The sequence below is a fragment of the Asterias amurensis genome, chromosome 18 (assembly GCF_032118995.1).
Source record: "Asterias amurensis chromosome 18, ASM3211899v1".
Taxonomy (NCBI): domain Eukaryota; kingdom Metazoa; phylum Echinodermata; class Asteroidea; order Forcipulatida; family Asteriidae; genus Asterias; species Asterias amurensis.
Window position 1 is genome coordinate 12,798,878 of NC_092665.1, and position 21,334 is coordinate 12,820,211.

The window sequence follows — 21,334 nt, forward strand, 5'->3', positions numbered from 1 at the left end:
CACTTTTTCAAGCAAAAATTTGACAAGTTCACAAGGCTATAGCCTTGTAGACTTTTTCAAGCAAAAATTGCTTAGTACACAACCTTTTCAGCCAAAATTTTACAAGTTCACAAGGCTATAGCCTTGTACACTTTTTCAAGCAAAAATTGCTTAGTACACAAGGCTATAGCCTTGTACACTTTTGCAAGCAAAAACTTGACCAGTTCACAAGGCTATAGCCTTGTACACTTTTTCAAGCAAAAATTTGACAAGTTCACAAGGCTGTAGCCTTGTACACCTTTTCAAGCAAAAATTTGACAAGTTCACAAGGCTATAGCCTTGTACACTTTTTCAAGCAAAAATTTGACAAGTTCACAAGGCTATAGCCTTGTAGACTTTTTCAAGCAAAAATTGCTTAGTACACAACCTTTTCAGCCAAAATTTTACAAGTTCACAAGGCTATAGCCTTGTACACTTTTGCAAGCAAAAACTTGACCAGTTCACAAGGCTATAGCCTTGTACACTTTTTCAAGCAAAAATTGCTTAGTACACTTTTTCAAGCAAAAATTGCTTTGTACACTTTTTCAAGCAAAAATTTGACAAGTTCACAAGGCTATAGCCTTGTACCTTTTTTCAAGCAAAAATTTGACAAGTTCACAAGGCTATAGCCTTGTACACTTTTTCAAGCAAAAATTTGACAAGTTCACAAGGCTATAGCCTTGTACACTTTTTCACGCAAAAAATTGCCTTATACACTTTTTCAAGCAAAAATTTGACAAGTTCACAAGGCTATAGCCTTGTACACTTTTTCAAGCAAAAATTTGACAAGTTCACAAGGCTATAGCCTTGTACACTTTTTCAAGCAAAAATTTGACAAGTTCACAAGGCTGTAGCCTTGTACACCTTTTCAAGTTCACAAGGCTATAGCCTTGTACACTTTTTCAAGCAAAAATTTGACAAGTTCACAACCTTTTCAGCCAAAATTGTACAAGTTCACAAGGCTATAGCCTTGTACACTTTTGCAAGCAAAAACTTGACCAGTTCACAAGGCTATAGCCTTGTACACTTTTTCAAGCAAAAGTTGCTTAGTTCACAAGGCTATAGCCTTGTACACTTTTTCAAGCAAAAATTGCTTAGTACGTAGCCTTGTACACTTTTGCAAGCAAAAACTTGACCAGTTCACAAGGCTATAGCCTTGTACACTTTTTCAAGCAAAAATTTGACAAGTTCACAAGGCTGTAGCCTTGTACACCTTTTCAAGCAAAAATTTGACAAGTTCACAAGGCTATAGCCTTGTACACTTTTTCAAGCAAAAATTTGACAAGTTCACAAGGCTATAGCCTTGTAGACTTTTTCAAGCAAAAATTGCTTAGTACACAACCTTTTCAGCCAAAATTTTACAAGTTCACAAGGCTATAGCCTTGTACACTTTTGCAAGCAAAAACTTGACCAGTTCACAAGGCTATAGCCTTGTACACTTTTTCAAGCAAAAATTGCTTAGTACACTTTTTCAAGCAAAAATTGCTTTGTACACTTTTTCAAGCAAAAATTTGACAAGTTCACAAGGCTATAGCCTTGTACCTTTTTTCAAGCAAAAATTTGACAAGTTCACAAGGCTATAGCCTTGTACACTTTTTCAAGCAAAAATTTGACAAGTTCACAAGGCTATAGCCTTGTACACTTTTTCAAGCAAAAAATTGCCTTATACACTTTTTCAAGCAAAAATTTGACAAGTTCACAAGGCTATAGCCTTGTACACTTTTTCAAGCAAAAATTTGACAAGTTCACAAGGCTATAGCCTTGTACACTTTTTCAAGCAAAAATTGCTTAGTACACAAGGCTATAGCCTTGTAGACTTTTTCAAGCAAAAATTGCCTTGTACACCTTTTTAAGCAAAAATTTGACAAGTTCACAAGGCTATAGCCTTGTACACTTTTTCAAGCCAAAGTTGCTTAGTACACAAGGCTATAGCCTTGTAGACTTTTTCAAGCAAAAATTGCTTAGTACACAAGGCTATAGCCTTGTGAACCTTTTCAGACAAAATTTGACATGTTCACAAGGCATATAGCCTTGTACACTTTTTCAAGCAAAAATTGCTTAGTACACAAGGCTTGTACACTTTTTCAACAAAAATTTGACAAGTTCACAAGGCAATTACCCGGTAAGCCTTGTACACTTTTTCGAGCAAAAATTGCTTAGTACACGAGGCTATAATAGCCTTGTCGATTTTTCAAGCAAAAATTGCTCAGTACACAAGGCTATGACCTTGTGAACTTTTTCAGCCAAAATTGGACAAGTTCACAAGGCTATAGCCTTGTACACCTTTTCAAACAAAAATTGCTTAGTACGCCTTGTGAACTTGTACACTTGTTCAAGCAAAAATTGCTTAGTTCATAAGGCTATTATAGCCTTGTGAACTTGATTTTCAGGCAAAGTACACAAGGCTATTTACACTTTTCAGGCAAAAGTTGATGTGCATTTAATGTAGTGGGACGAACAACGGTCCAATCTAATGACAAGGATTCATTTGGGCTTTTAAATTGTACTTTTGCTTGAAACTATTGTACTCTTGTTAGTAAAATTAAAATCAAGTAATAAAATTTACTTTATATTCTGTAGTTCTTTTCCTTGAATCTCAAATCAGGGAATCAAACAGTTTGTGTTAAACTTTAATGAACTGGTCTTTAACTATTGTACTATTGCAGGTAAGATTTAAATATTCTATCAAACTCAATAAATATTAAGTTCTGCCACTTGAACCTTAAATCATGGACATAAACAGGTTGCTTTAAAAAGCAGAAGAAATGCTCTAGAGACACTGGGTTTTTTTCAGGTATGAAAAAATATTAAATATTATGTGTTTGTTTTACATGTAAGGTTAAAATAGGGTTTTTTTTAAAGACAGTGGACACTATTGATAATTGTCAAAGACTAGCCTTCACAATTGGTGTATCTCAACATATGCATAAAATAACAAACTTGTGTAAATTTGAGCTCAATCGGTCATCGAACTTGCGAGATAATAATGAAAGAAAAAACACCCTTGTCACACGAAGTTGTGTGCGTTTAGACGGTTGATTTCGAGACCTCGAGTTCTAAACCTGAGGTCTCGAAATCAAATTCGTGGAAAATTACTTCTTTCTCGAAAACTATGGCACTTCAGAGGGAACCGTTTCTCACAATGTTTTATACCATCAACCTCTCCTCATTACTCGTCACCAAGAAAGGTTTTATGCTAATAAATATTTTGAGTAATTACCAATAGTGTCCACTGCCTTTAAATATATTTTTGTTTGTTTTACATACATGTTAACGGTTAAAATAGTTTTTTTTTTTTAGGAATATATATATTTGTTCATCATACAGGCCTGAATTATTTGAGGTTGATTCTTGCTGGGTGTTTCTTTTTTCCTGCTTCAAAATTTGTCGTTTCTAAACAAACTATTATGTATTTATAACCTAAACTGGTTATGTTTAATTGTGCTTGTAAATATAGCTCAATAAAATTCGCAGTGAAAAAAAAAAAGCTGGATTGTTGTTTCGTTTAACATCCCGTGTAATTTTTGCAGGATTTTCTCAGAAACTCCTTTGAGCACGGCATTGTTTTGAAAGAAGTTAAAGGAACACGTTGCTTTGGATTTGGATCAGACGAGTTGGTCTATAAAAAGCGTTTGTAACCATTTGTTATGAAATGCATATGATTAGAAAGATGTTTTAAAAGTAGAATATAACTATCCACACAAGTATCACTCAAAATTGCACGGTTTTCCTTTTTACGTCGCCAACTAACACGGTCTGCCATTTATACTGTGTTAGTTGACGATGTAAAAGGAAAACGGTGCAATTTTGAGGCATTCAGAGAAACATTGCTATGGTCATACAAAGAATATGAAGGAGGGGTGCACTTACACTGGTGATATCCGGCTCAAACCGGTTTGAACCAGCTGTGCACAATTCAAGCTCACCATTGACTACGTTGTACTTGCTGGAATGTCTGTATCTGTTTTAGACTGCCTGGCACTAGTGTCATCCATACTGCGCACGCTCACCTCTTTATCTAGTTCTGACTGACTGGAACTGGTTGCTGCTGCTACTGGTGTGGACTGGTTTGAACCAGCTACATCTGGTTTGGACAGCTTGTCAGTTTTCTTAAGGTAGCAGGCGGTCTTGTAGGGTGGATCTATCGGTGATTGCGTCGGAGGATGATAGGAGTAACCTGCACCCGGTTCAAGCTAAGCAAGGAAAGAAGAAAAAACAAATTACTGTTAAAGATACTGGACACTATTGGTAACTGTCAAAGACCAGTCTTCACAGTTGGTGTATCTCAACAAATGCACAAAATAACAAACCTGTGAAAATGTGAGCTCAATTGGTCGTTGAAGTTGTGAGACAATAATGAAAGAAAAAACACCCTTGTCACACGATCCTTGTTTAGATGGTTCATTTAGAGACCTCAAATTCTAAATCTGAGGTCTCAAAATCAAATTCGTGGAAAATTACTTCTTTCTCGAAAACTACGTCATTTCAGAGGGAGTCGTTTCTCACAATGTTTTATACCATCATCCTCTCCCCATTACTCGTCACCAAGTAAGGTTTTGTGCTAATAATTATTTTGAGTAATTACCAATAGTGTCCACTGCCTTTCATCAAATCAACATGATCAAACACTGTCTTCAAACAAGGGTTGGGCTTGCAGTATCTTTAAAGTTCAGTTTTAAAACAATAGTCGGGTTCTTGTATTTGTCAAAATACTATGCAAGTCTTTCGCATATTTGAACAGTGGGACCTGGGCTCAATTTTATAATGCTTGTCAGCAGGTGTTTTCTGCTCATTGAGTGGCCATTAGTACAATTAATATTTCATAAACGCTGCTTACATTAAGCAAAGCACAAGTAGCCGCTTGCTGGGCGTTCTTGTAAGTAATGAGTGATGAAACAATCCAAAGCCATTGTGAATGCGAACACCTGCTAACAAATCATATCGAGCATTGAGGCAACATAACACAGGGCCCAATTTTAAAAACTTGCTTACCGATAAACGCCTTAAATGTAAGGTTTTTCTTCTATAGTAAGAACAAAAACTTGCTTACCGGTAAAAACCTTTATGAAATTGGGCACTGTGTTATATACGACATTCCTCTTACCTCTAGTGGATAGGTTTTGTCCGAGTCGTAGGCACTGAGGTCACCACATGCTAAGAACGGAACAATTACTCTGTTTGGTCCCTCTAGGCTGTTGAAATCTACATCTGGGGAAGGAAACAAAATCAAATTATCAATAATTTCAAATGACCATTTCCAAAGGTAGTAGGGACTGTTGAAAGAATTATTGTATATAACCGTGCAAGTCTCGGCTGTATCAAAAATAAGAAAAAACTTGAGCAGAGAGTTTATTTTTCAATTAAATCAAACCTTTTTAAGTTCTATAGACCCCTTGCATTTGACGACACCACAAGCCAATACAGCGCCCTCGGTTGAGGTCAATGAAGATCTTTCATTGGCTGAGAGTTGTGCACTGCGCGTAGAACTTACATGTAACACGATTCCATTGTTTGAGCAATGATAGTGGCCTATCTAGGGAGCTTTTTCTCTGTTAACTATTTGTGGCCTAGAAAGATGAAGAAACAGAAAATGTTTGCAGAGTTGCAGTTAAATTGTTGGACTTACTATAACGTTGATCAAGTAGTGGGTTAGACATGTTGGGTTTGTAGGCAGCCGGCGGAGCATAGCCCTGGCAAACAATAAACGCTTCTGCAAAGAAGAAGAAAACAACTGAATTAAATAAACAGTTAAAAGTGAACAATTTTACACAAAGCTTTATTTTCCCATTTATAAAATCTGGTTGTGAAACCAAGGACTCTCAGAAAAGATGAACTAATTCACGATAGCCAAGTATCCCAAAGGACATAAGCCAAGGAAGGAAACTTCAGTTTTATGGGGGAAGGAAAACCCCAGCGAATTAATCCTGGTCAGGTAGCAATCAGGTAGGGACTCAATCCATACAGGGCACCAGGCAGGATTCGAACCGGGGTTCCCCAGAGGTGGAAGGCAAGAGAGAAAAAACAACAACACAAGGCCAACCCGACCGCCTGACAGTAAAGACCAATCCTTCAGTTTTCAAGAAACTTCGAACTGACGTTTAAAATGATCAACTCAAAAACCAAGCAGGCAGGAAGAACCACAGAGTTATTCCAGGGAAAACCCATGCAATCAGGGACTGAAAAACCCAATTAACACTGTGCCGCCAGCGAGATTTGAACTTGGGGCACAGAGGTGGAAGGCGAGGAAAAGACACCACAACCTCTCAGTTTCACAGAGGGAGACAATATTTCTCACCTATACTTGAGTTTCTGCTGCTTCTCGGCTTGGCGACTGTTACATTCGGGAAGAAGATCTTGAGTTGTGAGTAGAGGAGAGTGACGTCTTTGCCACGAAATATCTAAGATGTAGAAAACAGATCATGCCATCAATTAGGGTGCAGTGGTGTAGCTAGTAGCCTTGATCAAGGCGCTACAGCCAGCCGCGATCTGCAAAATCCCAGTCCCCATCACTGAATTCCGCCAGCGCACCCCCATACATAACACAGTGCATATAATACGTATACAGCGTATGTACACACATACGTACTGTACATGTACATGTACCATCTGTATACGGTACACTTACGGTACATGGGTACTTCCTAAGTAGCGCCTTGATGGTTTTGTATCTGCCAAAATTTAGGGCGGAGCTCATTATGCTAATGTTTACTAACAACCCGTTCTCATTGGTTGTTGGTTGACCTATAAACTCTCGCTGCGATGTCAATCACAACGTTCTGCAAGCACTCGCACACACGTGCTCGTCGACGTAATTGTAAACAAACCGTGGTTGTAGTTGCAATGGCGGCGAGCGAGGGAGAAATCGCTACTAGTAAAACAAAACAGTAAGTCGCTGGAAATCAGTGGTGTATAATTTGCAACACAACTACAGAAACTTTCAACAAAATATAACAACCGCGTTTAATGCATCAATCATGGGTTTAGAAATAGAAGGAAGAAAATTAGAACATGTGAAATGTGTTTGAGAAAGGTTAAAAAAGTATCCAGGTGTCATAGGTTTCCGGCAAGATGGCTACTTGGTAAGAATTCTTAGGTGTTGGGCATATGACAGTACAACACACCCCATCCCCTTGAAGCACAAACACAGACCAGATGAGATAAGAAACCCAGCTGTTTATTTTGTCTTAATGTAGACATATATTATTTATTACGTTTCTCGCGGTAAATCAAAGTTGGGGATCGAAAATATGTGTTGTCGAAAACATACCAGACGGTAGAAGATGGCGTGTGGCTGAACATGTGGCTGAACAACAACTACAAGTAAAGTTCAATTTCATAAACTAACTCTTGCCATACTACTAGTACTACACTACAACGTCACACTTATAGTACAGCAGCTTTCAATTCAGGGACAAATCTACCAGCTACGTTGTAATTATGATGCTAGTCCTCGTGTTATAATGAAACACAAGACAACGGAAGCTGTTCGAGGTTGTTCAACACCATTACCGACCGGGCGAGTCTTGTCCGGCTCACCCGTCCGGCAGCGCATTCAGACCCCTTACAATCATAGCTAATATACACACCACGCTCCCGACACTGCTATAAAAAGCACGTATTACAGTACATCGTCCATACAGCTAGCGTACAGCGTACACACACACACACACACGCATGCATGCATGGACGTGGCATGATTGCTTGCAGTAATACGTCATTCTCAATCGCGCCTGTGATTGGCCAATGTTTAGAATGACACGCCCACATCATGAATACCCTTTTATCGGAATTCCGATAAAGCTTTACAAACCCATCAAGGCTGTTGTTTGAGCCACGTGTGCGAGGTTGAAAGTAGAAAGACACGACCGTACTCACGACTACGCTATACTGTTCTCGCTGTACAATGTATGGTAATGTACATTTGTGTATGCACTGCATGCGTGTGCAGCGAACCGGGCCGGGGAACAGTACGTCAACAGCCTTGATCAAGGCTATGTAGCTAGGGGCACTCCCTTTGTTAGGGGTGTTAAGATTTGAAAATAACTCATTTTGGTTGAACAAAACTCATAATAGGTTGGATTTGAAACACTGCATGGTGTTGCTGCAATGGGTAACACCATGTAAATGAGTAGGATTTTAAAAAAAGAAAAAATTCAAAATGTACCTTTGCAACAAAAGTTCCTCCAGTCTTCAGGACATGAGTGGTGATATTAAGCGCCTGTTAAAAGCAAAAAGAAATCAAAGACCAACTTAATTTTCTACGAGTGAAGTTATTTCCAACTGAAGTCCTATACAGCTCCTTGGGAAACAAGTCAAAGCCTTCTGCGATTCCAGCATACCATGGTCAGTGGCTACTCAATTTTACCACTCGCCAACATCAAGTCAAGAAACTAATTACAAGAACCTTCATTGTCTTATCTTTGTCAAGTCAGAGTTGTTTTGTGGCAATGATGATATCAAAAGAAAAAGATTACTCAAGAAGCTCAACAAAGTTCGTACAAAAATTATACCATGGGTGGGCACAGACAACTTTTGAAAAAGCCAAGATGTAGTGCTTTGAAAGGTGTAAACAATTTAAAAAGTCACAGGAAAAAAAAACTTACAGCAAGAAGGAGCTGTGCTTGTATATATTCATCGATGTCATGAAGTCCTGTTACGTCTGGTGCCCCGTCACACACTACTAAGTCAGCCTGCTCTCCTTCAAACTGACTAATGATCTCATTAGCTGTTGACTCCTGGTGATGAAACAACAACAAATAATATTGTTTACCGAATGTTTCGTCAAAAATCTAAACTGGTTTAAGAAAAAAACAGCTTTGGTTCTTTTGTCTTGTAACCCTTCAGGCCATGTCAGATAGGGAAATCTTTACAGGCAACTTGGGGTCAACCAACTGCGCTGCATGCAAAAAAAGAACACTTTGGTTGTACCACAGACATTATTCTAACACTACCCAACAGTCCCAAGAAAATTGTGATGAAGTTAACATGTGAATGTTTCTTTTTCTTGGAGAATCATGGAGCTCTGAAATTTGTCCGCCCCAGAAACGGACCCTCATATCTAGCACTCTGTATCTGTGTACAGCACAGAGGAAGAGTCATATAGGACTGGGATAGTCAGGTCGGCGTAGTGGTATCTTTCCTAACCTTCCACCTCTTGGATGGACCCTGGGTTTGAATCATGCTGGGGGCACTATGTGGATTGGGTTTACAGTCCCTAACTGACTGCACGGGTTTTGCACGTGGAATGGTTCTCTGTGGATTTCCTCCCACATCTAAACACTGAAACTTCCTTCCTTGTCTTCTCTCCATTGGGTTCTTGGTCAATTCAGTGATTAAGATTGTTTTGGCGAGAGTCATTGGCTTCACAATCAGAGTAAAAGAAATTAAATGAAATAGGGTCCACAGAGGTGAAAGGAAGGGACAGAAGCCACCTAGCAAACCATAATACCATATCACTTAAAGCCATTGGACCCTTTCGGTAAACAGTGTTGTCCAAGGACCACACTTTGTGTACCACAACTTCTTTATCAAATAACAAACCTGTGAAAATTTAGGCTCAATCGGTCATCGGAGTCGGGAGAAAACAACGGAAAAACCCACCCTTGTTTCCGCGCGTTTCGCCCACCGTGTCATGACATGTGTTTGAAATAAATCCATAATCCTCAATAACGAGAATTTGTATTGTTTTGCTGTTTTCTCAAAAAGTAAAGCATTTCATGGAATAATATTTCAAGAGAAGTCGTTCATCATTGCCTTCTGTAAACCCTGTAAGTTATTTGTAAATCTGTGAACTTTTATTTTTTTTCTGAACCGAAAGGGTCCAATGGCTTAAAGCATGAAGTATGAACTGAGCTTAAAGGCCTATCCCTACCGTTTGAGTCTGTAAAGTCACAGATAGAAGGAAAGCCTTTTCCTGATTCTCACTTTTGTTATATCCCCCTGCAGCTGAATGACCCCTGGTAGAGGAGCCATGGCCTGAAGGTCAACTGCTACAATCTTGACCTTTGCCTTGTCCGCATCGCTCTGTCTAAAAAAGTGAAAAATAGAGTGTCTCTATTTACAAAAAAGGTTTAAAAAAAATACACTAGTCAGTTAAGACTCCTCCACGAGCCCACCTTCTCTGGGCAGTTGGTGAAAGACAACAAACAGAGAAAGAAACACCAAACACAGAAAAAACAAGACGCAACTTACCTGAGTTTTCTACTCAGGACTTGACTCCAACTACCAGGAGCTGCGCACAGATCCACTGCTTTGCTAACACCTGTATAATGAAGAATAAATCATAAGCCATCCTGAAGTTGACCAAAGCACGCTCATAATAATAGTGGATATTTAAGGGCAAGTACCTGCCAATTTTGACATGCATGGATTGTGACAACTATAGTTAATGTTCATTGGGCCATATACTTCATTCCCTAACCATCCCAGCTTCCTAGTATGTAGCACATCAAGCTAAATCAAACACAAGAACCACCTCTGCCCTACAGGTACACATCTACACCTGGGTGGATAGGATAGTCAAAATGTCATTACTGGGATTTAAACCCACACTTTGACGACTAAGCCACCAGAACTTTAGTCCAGTGCACTTGTTTTTTTCTGATATGACACTCAGTTATAACATTGAGAACAAACCCAGTGGCTCTTTATTGAGCACCTTTTTTTCTCTGTTAAATTTTTCAACCAGTTTACTTTGGAGGACTGGGCATACATGTACATGTAGGTCTATGATTAGCCTGAACATCTGACGTCACACTTAGAGGCTTGTGAATATTAACGCCAGAGACCGGCATCACAACCGTTGTGTGGTTTGACCTTTGACCCCCATACATTTCACATGAGATACACAGTCAAATTATATGGCGGATGTGATAGGAGTATACTGCTTGGGCTCATGTCACTGTGCATGTTTAGCCAATATCATTGTATCCAATGGAATCACTGGATCTGGGAAGCTGGGACCTGTCTTTACAGGGGCCCAGTATAGTCTATGTTCAGCTGTTACATTTAACAACTTTCCAACGGTGTGATTGAACTTGACTTGAGAAACACGACTATTAAAATCTGTAACGTCTATGTGAAAGGCTCTTCATTATGGGTTTCCAAATTGACTTTCACTGACGAGACAAACTATTAACATCTTGAAAGTACAAAGTTATTTTTCAGCCAAAAGTTAGCCTGCACGGTGGGGTAAATTTAATCCCAGAGTCTACAACTTTTTTAAAGAAAAGTGTCTCATGTATGTAGTGGTGCTTAGATTTTATTTGTAAAGTTTTTCAACTGATAAGGCCCTACCTTTAAAAATGTTGAATTCCTCGTTGATCTGAAGCAGTTTGAAAGCGCTACGAGCTCGCCAGCCTTCTTCCTTGGCCAATCGATAATAGATATCTCTCTTGTCTTTTGAAGAGCGGCCCATGATGATCTCATCAACTCACATCGACGAAAGTTAAATCTGATTATAAAAATTGATAATTGAAATAAGATGACCAACCCTATAAAAAACCCAGTTCTTTCTTGAAATGATTCTTAACACACAGGGATGTAATCAGTTTTATTTGACGCAACTGGGGGAGTGGGGTGCTACTCCTCAAACTATTGTCTCCACTATTTATATTAGCGGAACAAACCTCATTGTCCAAAATCTGAGGCCTTCTCTAGGGTACAGGCCGTGAGGGACAGCAGAGCCCCGTCCCCCACGAGCTTGCAACTGAAAACACGGTCTGCTCCATCTGAGGGGGTGTGTGGGGCCCTTGGCACACCAAAGAATGTGTATATGTGATGGAGGGGACTGAAAAAACATGGGTGGGATCCCTCATAAAATCTCCTACTTGAGTACTACCAATCTGGTCAGTTGAATGGAATTCACCCGATTGAAAATTTTCATTTATGAAAAAGGCTTACTATTCCTTTTGTAAAATGGTAGTTCAACCTGTCGACATGTCCCCCCCCCCCCTTGCCGGTCCGTCCAGAGCTGAGAGGAGGGTTACCAATTCATCCACACCAACTCCCCAGGTCTCACCATATGAGCAAGGGTCAAACTCACTCACAGCTGCTGTGATGTGTAGTGTTGTCGTTGTCCTAGCCCACACAACAAATACTATTTATTATAATATAGTGAGTTTTGAACTACACATTTTGTGGTCATTGAACATCGTCTGATCGTGTACGTGTGCTTATAATATACTAAAATAAGCTCTGATCCAATGCTCACATCTCCATACTTTTGATTATTAAAGTCGTTATTTGACTGAGTAAATTGTGAAAAATAAACAATCTTACCTCTATCTTTCCATCACCACACAACGGGTCTGTTTATCTTTTTAGTAGTGTGTATCTCATTTTGGAATAGCGCCACCAACAGTTCTCGTCAGGTAAGGTTTTGCCATCACTAAAGCGCGCCCACTACGCCATCCCCATTATTTTGATCCTCGCATTGCCTTTCCTACTTCGAGCTTTGTTTTTGGCTGTATTCATTTGATACTAAGCATTGATTAACAAGGTCCTCCCAGTTTGTTTGCAATTAGAGTTTTAATTTAAACATAAACTTAAAGGCGAGGCTTAATCTAGCCCCACCCCTTTAACAAGGTTGTGGACGAAAGTTTTAAAGTTCCACCCGTAAATGTTCCAAAATAAGAAGCAATTTCAGCGACAACTTTTTATAAAAACTTTTCTGAGTACCAAACTACTTTGTCAAAGGTTTTTTATAACTATATGTGCACCTTGAGTATTTTGAGAAGTTTATGGGAGTGGTGACAATACAGTAAGCCTATAATCATTTATACGAAGCTCTGAATTTATTTTATTGTAAGAAAATAAAAAGGATCCACAAAGAATAATGCAAGGCAAGTAACTAACTATAAACATAACTTAAATAAACTGAGGACAACACGAATAAGAGACTTTTGAAACAATTATTTTTTCTTTTAAAACGAACATTGTATGTTTTATTTACACCAAGAAATTAAACCAACAAAAATTATAATGAAACTCTTTTATATAGACCCTTACAATAATAAGTTCACAAAGTTGACAAAAAGACAACTAAAAAACTGTAGTAGCTCTATTACTATTGGTCTTTTGGCAAAATTGTTGCAAAATGGTTGATATTATTATAAACAATTTTTGTAGTTTTAGAGAAAGGAGGTAATTTTTCTTTGCATTTTCATTGATTTCATCAATTATCATTGAATTTCAGTAATCAAATAGTGAACATTGTTATTCTATTATAATGACTATTATTAGTACTGTTGTTTAAACTAAAGAAGTTAATTTGGAGAGACAAATAATAGATGTTTGGGTGCAAACTAGTAATGTTTGTGATTGTGTTCACTAATACTGATTTTATTTTACTGATAACTGGCTGAATAATAAAGAAACTGTGCCAGTTGGGAAAGTCTCTCTACTCTAAGTGCTATTGGTTTTGATTGTAGAGAGCTGTGACAAAAACAGGTTCCAAAGTTGCAAGTTGACTCAAGCTTGTTTTGAGAGCTGGTATTATTTTGTTTAAAAATTTAATCTTTTTGTTAAAGACTCATCATCAATCCATGACTCATGACTACAATTTGAAAATTCATTTAAGTGCAAAAGTAGCTAAAGAATTTTGGATTTTTCTTCAAGGATGATTATTGTCTCAACTCTCTGATTCATTTTTGTAAAGGCATATCTCTAAGAACCCTTCATGCATCTTACAAGAATGAACCCCCAAAATAATCTAACATGGGCATATATTTTAAAAAACAAATTAAATTTTTAGAAACGGGGCTCATTTTCATAGAGCTGCTAAGCACAAAAATTTGCTTAGCATGAAATTTCTTCCTTGATAAAAAACAGGATTACCAACAACATTTCCATTTGTTGCATATTGCTTGTTACTGGTACTCAGCTGATGTTTGCTCATCCTGAAAATCATGTGGAAATTTTGGTTGGTAATCCTGTTTTTTATCGAGGCAGAAGTTTCATGCTAAGCAAATTGTTGTGCTCAGCAGCTCTTTGAAATTGGGCCCTGGTCTTATAACATACATACTTTTATCATGGTTTGACCATCTAGGTCCCTGTATACACAATAATCTAAGCTCTATATTCTCATTGCATATGGAGGGCCAGACTATTTTTATCCCAGCCTTGGTTTAGCTAATTATATGAATTTATCAGGGGAGGAAAAAATTGATGCAACTTAATAAAAGTATATAGATCTTTACCATGGTGCGGCCATCTTAGTTTTCTGCTGTTGATCACTAAATCAATGCCACCAAACTGAGGGTGAAATGAGAAATAGTCTGGTTCCTTTTTGTACACTGAATAGTAGCATCTGTAACTGTTACTGGATACAGGGAATATTGACCAAGATGGTGGCAGCATGACAAAGGTCTATAGGTCATCTACAAGGCTGTGTCCGAATTAATGGCTACAGCTATGGCTACGGCTAGTTTTGACATCATCATGCAATGAAGTATAAGAATACTTCACTGTCATAGCCGTAACTGTAGCCACCAATTCAGATACAGCCCAAGGCTCTAGTTGTCACTTCAGGAGAGTGCGCCCTCGTGATCCGGATGATGTTGATCTTCATCTTGATTAGACTTGCTCCAGTCAGTCTTCAGCTCTTCTTGTCCAGCCCGGAGTTCCATCCCTGTATCTCTGATGTCATCTTAGGTTGATGTCCATTGTCAAATTGAGTCTCTCCCAATCTGTAGATTGAAAAAAAATCGAACCATTAAATTATTGTAAGATCACTCTCACCGACTGTTTTCAAAGTGGTTGGCTAACAAGAATCTAAAATGTACCTCCTTCATCCCAACCCCAATTTTCATTTTCTGGTGTCTCTCGTCTTAAAGTGGTCTATATCACCGGACCCAAGCCCTGGCGCTGTCAGCAGAAGAGTGTGGGGGTTGATTCTCGGTCACAACACTTGTGCCCTCTGAGCAAGGGTTTTTACTATAACTTCTTTGTAAACAGTTTGGGAGGTATAATGTGAAGGGGTTACTGCTTCAGCCCCAGGAGTAGGTTGCAACATGCCCCTGGTGAATGTTAAGTGTAGCCCTCACCTTGAAGTGGCCCTCAAGGTGGCCTTGTGATGTTAGGTGATCTCTCGTAACACCTTTTTTTTTTTTACAAATCAAAAATGGGTATGTCTAATTGTTCAACTTTTCAGTCCTATGCATTTGTGATTAATTGTGGACTACATCTCCAACTGTTGGTATCAATTTGTATCCAAACAACCGAGGTGAGAGTGAAGTGTCAAGTAAGTGTCAGCCTGAAACTTACTTGAAAGAAAGCATTCTAGAACTTTGAAAACTCAATTCAATTTTGTCTAAGCAAAAACATCATTGAGAAGTGAGAATTTAAAAAGTTATTATAAGTTATTCCTCTGAAAACTTCAAGTCCCATGAGTAGGAGATTTAGTTTGTGGATATAATGTATGCTTCACGCAGCTTGGGGTGAGGTCTCTCTTTTGGTAATTCTTTCAAAATTTTACATTGTAGTAATTTAAACTGGAAATAGAACTGGCTAGCCTGTTGCAAACAGGACCACGGTATAAATGCACAAAAAAAGTTAATGGCCTGATGTTTCGACACTAGCAGAGTCTTGATTGAAGGCTACCATAAAAGACTCTACTAGGTTTGAAACTTTAGGTCATTAACTATTATTTGCATTAATAAAAAGAAAATGCTTTACCGATTTCCCTGCTGAAGTTCAAACTGCTAGACTGCATCAATGAAGTAGCATCACCTTCGGTATCTGTGCTAATGAAGATGTTCTGAAGACAAACAAGGAAAAGCTGATAGTTATAAAAATTAAACTATATATTTATCAACTTAAACTTTTTCCAGTTGCTCAAGAATTTCGGTCCAATGCCTGTGAATTTATCTGTGGACTTTCTAATGTTTAGCAATAATATATCCAAACAACTTGAGATGAAAGGTATAGTTTTTTAAATAGATTTTAGCAAAACATTTCATCAAATTATTTCTATTATAAACAACATCAACTTTAGGGTTGCTCCTTTGAAGATTTAAAGTCCAATGAGTGAGAGCATAATTTTTGTTATGATTGCCTCCAAATTTGTGTACCAATGTAGCTTAGGCGAGAGATATTTTGGAGAAAAAAAAACTCTTTTGATAATTTACACCTGTGAAATAGTCTGTAGATTTTTTTGGGGGAAAGGAGAACTTTAGAACTCATTAAATTCGATCCAAGCTTTTCACAGCTTTGTTATTTTGTGCTTATGTTAAGATACACCAACTGTGAAGGCTAGTCTTTGACAATTACCAATAGTGTCTGTTGCCTTTAATAATTCTTTTCCAGTCAAACCTTGTCATACTTATAATGATACATTACCAAATTCCTTGCCAGGCCCACAGTTGAAACTGGCAGACTACGTCAATGAAGAGCAGTCCTTGAGAAGTCCATCAGCTCAGATATTCTATCTGCCAATGAAGAAGGTCTGAAGAAGTTTTTGAAAAAAGGGTACATTTATAAACCATCTAGACCAATCGTGATGAACGTAAATTAGTTGCTTCTGGAAAGATTTTCTCAGTCCAATGCCAAAGGACTTATTGTGGAGTATTGCTTCCAAGTGCATCAGATAAATCTTAACAACTTGAGATGAGAGATAGTTTGTAGAATCATTTTCAGTTAAAAGAAAGTATTTTAGAACTTACAATTGTACCATCATAATTTAATAAAAGCAGCTTAGGGCCAGAGAAGGTTCCTAAAAGCTCCTTTGTGGTCAATCACCAACATTTTATAATAACCTTGTAACTTAAACTGATACAATACCCAACTTCCTGCCACGCTTGAAGTGAAAACTGCCAGGCTGCATCAACGAAGAGTATCTGAAAAAAAAAAAGTTCAGAAGAATTATAAACCATGTCAAGTTGAACTTCACTGTAACTTACCCAAACTTATACGTTACCCAAATTCCTGCCACCTTGAAGTGAAAACTGCCAGACTGCATCAACGAAGAGTATCTGAAAAAAAACCAAAGTTCAGAAGATATTATAAACCATGTCTAGTTGAACTTCCCTGTAACTTACCCAAACTTACAAACTTAGCTGCAGGCAGTGAATGAGATAACTGTAATTATGTGGTAGGAGTAAGGTTTAAGGGTTGGCTAAACCATACTATTACCTCATGCCTTACTAGTCATCTCTACCTGTCCTACAACCTACAAGGTTGAAGTTCCATCTGCTGAATGGAATCAAGTTGCAATCTGTAAAAAAAAAAAAACAATTATTAGTTGTGAAAATGGAAAGTGATTTCTTGAAATGAAAGGGGAAGAAACGGGGGTTACTGCTGCGAAAAGAAAGGTGGTTATTGCTGTGAAAAGAACGGTTGTTATTATAGGAACGTCTATACCCTGACCCTACTCCTAGAACTATTTCGGTTTTGTCCGCTATCGTCTCCCATAAGACGATTTAAAGACAAAACTGAAATAGTTCTAGGACCTGACCTTACCTATGATCAGGTGATACTTAACCTGTTTGGCAATCAATGTGGACTTCCGGTTGTTCAAAACATCTCTATCTGGTACATCATTAAGGCCCGGTCAAACAGGCCCCGATAATGAGAACGATAAAAATGCACGCCCTCGATTGGTTGAAATGCTCCACGCAGAATAAGCCCACGCTCATTCAACCAATCGAGGGCGTGCATTTTTATCGTTCTCGTTTTTGGGGCCGGTGTGACCACCCATCTTTAGCCCTCAATGAAGGCAAAGGTGTCATGGAGCTGTTGAAAAACAACACTTAGGTTCTAGGCCTTCTCTAGGCTTTACTCTATGCCTTCTGTAACCACCTACCATTATACATACCATAATCACCTTTACATCATGGGATGTCTTCTTCATCTTTGTTTGACGTTTCTTCTTCAGTTCTTGTTTCTCGAACTTTCTTTTTTGTTTTTTTGCTCGCTTTGCAACATAATTATTGCCTGCCTGCAGCACAGTGCTTTTAAAAGTATTGGATTTTTTTTCCCCTAAAAATTAACTGTGATTACTGTTTATTTCTCTCACAATCAATCGATACAATTTATTCAGCAGAAATATTTGATGATTAATTTACCTCAAATAAATTAGCCTTTAAAATATCACTAGCTGAAAGATTTATTGACTGATTAGCGCAAACTACAAATGTGACATGTTGACATGGTTTGACACTAATGGGGAGCACCTTAAATGTGGGAAATAATTTTGTTTTTGTCAAGCTCAACTTGAATTCTTATTTTGTTTCTAGTAACACAAAGCTTAGTCAGTTTGTGCGCTAGTCACATACTGATTTATCATTGTGAATAATTTGCGCTTTTATGGACCTTTTTTGTTGCTTTGAAAAAAAAAAACTGTTAGTGAAAATACTCTGATAAGCCTATTACTTCATTTAGAAGTTCATTACTGGGTGTTTAATAATGCTTTGTCATAGAAAAACTTTACACAAAAGGTTATTCATTATAGAGAACCTACTATTTTGAAACAAGTTCTTGTGAGTTGCATTTCCTTAAGACTTTTTAAAATAATTCTCAAATTTAATAACTGAATGCAATAAGGGTCCCTATTACTGAACATTTTAATGCTAAATTATCAAATTAATTATGCCAATGTACTCTAAAATGTCAACAAAGTAAGGTCGTCATCGGAATCTTCCAAACCCAGGGGAAATGCTCCAAGAGAAATTATTTTACTCTTTAAGGCACCACTCTGGCTACGACCAAAATGCCCTCAAAATCATGAAAACCGGATCAGAAAAACTGTGGATGGCTTCACCATTGACAATATTAGTAGACAACATCAACAAGTACTGAAGCGAGTAAGGATAAGAAAAGAACCCTGCTTGTTATTATTGGGGGAAGAATGTGGTTATAGATCTAGATGCTTACCAAAAATCCATGCCTTATTTTGAGGGCTGGAGAACTTTGAAGTCTTTAAAAAGATCTTAAAGTTTTCCACTCCTCAATGGTGACATATTGAAACTGTTATGGAGCTGTTGAAAAACAACACATTAAGTTCTAGGCCTATTCTATGTCCCTCTAACCACTTACCATTATACGTACCATAATCACCTTTAACATCAAGGGGTGTGTTCATGTTGTCTTTATCTTCGTTTGATCTTCCTTCTGCTCCATTTTTTACTTTGAGGCGTGTCTTCTTTGGCCTTTTCTTTTTTGTCCTTAATTTTTGTTTTGCTCACTTCTCAATGTAGTGCCCTAAAAATATTTTTATTTTTTGTGTGACAATTTAATTTTTATATAGTAATATTGTCTATTCAATTTGATGAAATTGTTTTCATCAGAAATATTAAACGATTAATTTAGCATATCTAAATTAAACTTTTTAATATTCCTTACTAAAACAATTCATCATCTACTAAGGTGTACTAATATTTGTTTTAGTCTTACATGATTTTAAACTAATTTCGGGAGCTTAATGGAAACTGTTGCCTGGGCCGAGTTGAAGTCTTTGCTTCTCTTTTTTTATGGGGGGGGGGGGGGTGGGGCTCACTTCTGAATGCCTGCAAGCAGCACTCTGGTAACAGTTATTTTTAATTTTATTTTGCTCAATAAATCTATTTCACACATTTAATTGATGAAATTTATTCATCAGAAATATTAACTGTTTAATTAAGCTTATGTTAATTACACTGGTGTTTTTTTTTACATTTTGTTTTTACAAAACTTAATTCTGGAAAAAAAAAAATGATTTAGGCTAAACTTTTTTTAGTAATGTATTTAATATTCCCATTTTATTTAGAACTTCAGTAGTTGGGATGTTTTTATGAAAACAAACTTTATAATTTCTGGGAAAAAAAACAATTGAGATGATTTTCAATGTTTCTTTATTTGAATTGGGAACTGACTATGAACTGTTTAAAACTATTTTTTTCTTTTTGGTATAAATCAAACTTTGAAGAAACTTTAAAGAGTCTCTAAGTGAAATATGTTTTTCAGATTTAATCATGCCAATTTAAAGCTTTAGAATGACAACAACATGAAGTCACAAGCTTCTTCCAAACCCGGGAAATGTTCCAAGAAGTTATTGTTTACAGGCATCACTCTGGCTACGACCAAAATGCCCTCAAACTCAAGAAAACCGGATCAGAAAAAGAGTGGATGGCATCACCATTGACAATATTAGTGGACAACATCAACAAGTACCGCGATGAAAATCATGTTATTATTGGGGAGGAATGGGGTTAGATTTTCGCTTACCACTTAACGTCATCTTAATGATCTTGTCTTCTTACCACCTTTGACGACTTGTTGTAGCCACACACCCATACCACACAATCCATAGATAAAAGTTTCAAAGTTCTGACAACAGTCGGACAAAGTGTTCAGTTCTAAAACTCAAACTAAAGAGTCACTTTTTACAAGTTCTTTTTTTTGTCACTGAGACGACTTCTTTTCACTGGGACGACTTCTACCAACTCGGACAACCTCAAGCACGTTGGACGACTTCGCCGAACCCATACCACACAATCCATAGATCTTCTGTCTTCACCCATTGGGCATAACCGCTTCAAAGTTCTGACAACAGTCAGCAAAAAGTGTGCATAAGAGAACAGTTCTCAAATTCAATATCGCAAGTCCCCTTTTCAGGGTAAATCAGTTATTCTGTCCAGGGTAGAGCTTCTCATACCAACTTGACGGAGCTCAACAGGAGAGTGTGAGTCCATTTGAAAGAAGCTCATTTCATACAGTTCTCTGGTTGTCTTTATAGCAGAATTTAAACAAACTCCTGGAACTTTCCAGCCCTACTCGCAAGCTCAACATCGAAGTCAGGTCATGACACCAGCAGGTTGGTTGAATATGCCGGTGACAATTATTCTGTCTAACTTCGAGGAATTCTCAACCCAGCGAAAACTCCGAGGGAGTTCTCAAGCGGGTCGTAAACTCGACTGCAAAATTAGACCAATGTGAGATTTTGCTCATAAAAAAGACTCTAGTGAAACTTGACCAAAAGTCTTCATATTCAGAAGTCATTTTTACTAAAGTTTTACCTTCAGAATTTCGTAGGTAATGTCCACAATATGCAAAGGGTCTATTACAGTTTGTTTCAGTAAAAACAACTGTGAAAAAGTTCATCCGATAAACGAGGTCCAAATTATCCAGCCACGAAGAGTCGCCATGCTTCCCGTCCGCTGTCCCGTGCAAAACTAAACCATGCGGTCTTTGCTGTGCCTGGATTTCTATGCTAAAAGCACAAGGATTCTTTTCTATGCTAAAAGCGCAAGGGGCGATAAATTTGCATAACAATGAAGACTGCTCTGGCACGCGCGCACCTGGATTGGTTTAGTAGCAGTCTCGACCAATCACAACGCGTATC

The 21,334-nt window shown here is 37.8% G+C and overlaps 1 protein-coding gene and 1 long non-coding RNA gene across 2 annotated transcripts; both read right to left on the reverse strand.

Annotated features, from left to right (window-relative positions):
- Positions 1-1,919: 1,919 nt before the first annotated feature.
- On the reverse strand, positions 1,920-12,340 carry LOC139950513 (tRNA (cytidine(32)/guanosine(34)-2'-O)-methyltransferase-like). Its single transcript, XM_071949239.1, has 10 exons — positions 12,298-12,340; positions 11,314-11,470; positions 10,210-10,279; positions 9,943-10,045; positions 8,622-8,753; positions 8,183-8,236; positions 6,314-6,416; positions 5,645-5,728; positions 5,123-5,226; positions 1,920-4,211 (listed from the first exon to the last, which is right to left on the reverse strand). Exons 2-10 carry the CDS (start codon positions 11,432-11,434, stop codon positions 3,951-3,953), a joined length of 1,032 nt encoding a protein of 343 aa, XP_071805340.1. The 5' UTR covers positions 11,435-11,470; positions 12,298-12,340; the 3' UTR covers positions 1,920-3,950.
- A 1,663-nt stretch (positions 12,341-14,003) lies between these two features.
- On the reverse strand, positions 14,004-20,622 carry LOC139950746 (uncharacterized). Its single transcript, XR_011787699.1, has 5 exons — positions 20,218-20,622; positions 16,934-16,988; positions 16,357-16,853; positions 15,694-15,775; positions 14,004-14,705 (listed from the first exon to the last, which is right to left on the reverse strand). It is a non-coding gene; the product is annotated as an uncharacterized lncRNA (long non-coding RNA).
- Between the last annotated feature and the right edge of the window lie 712 nt (positions 20,623-21,334).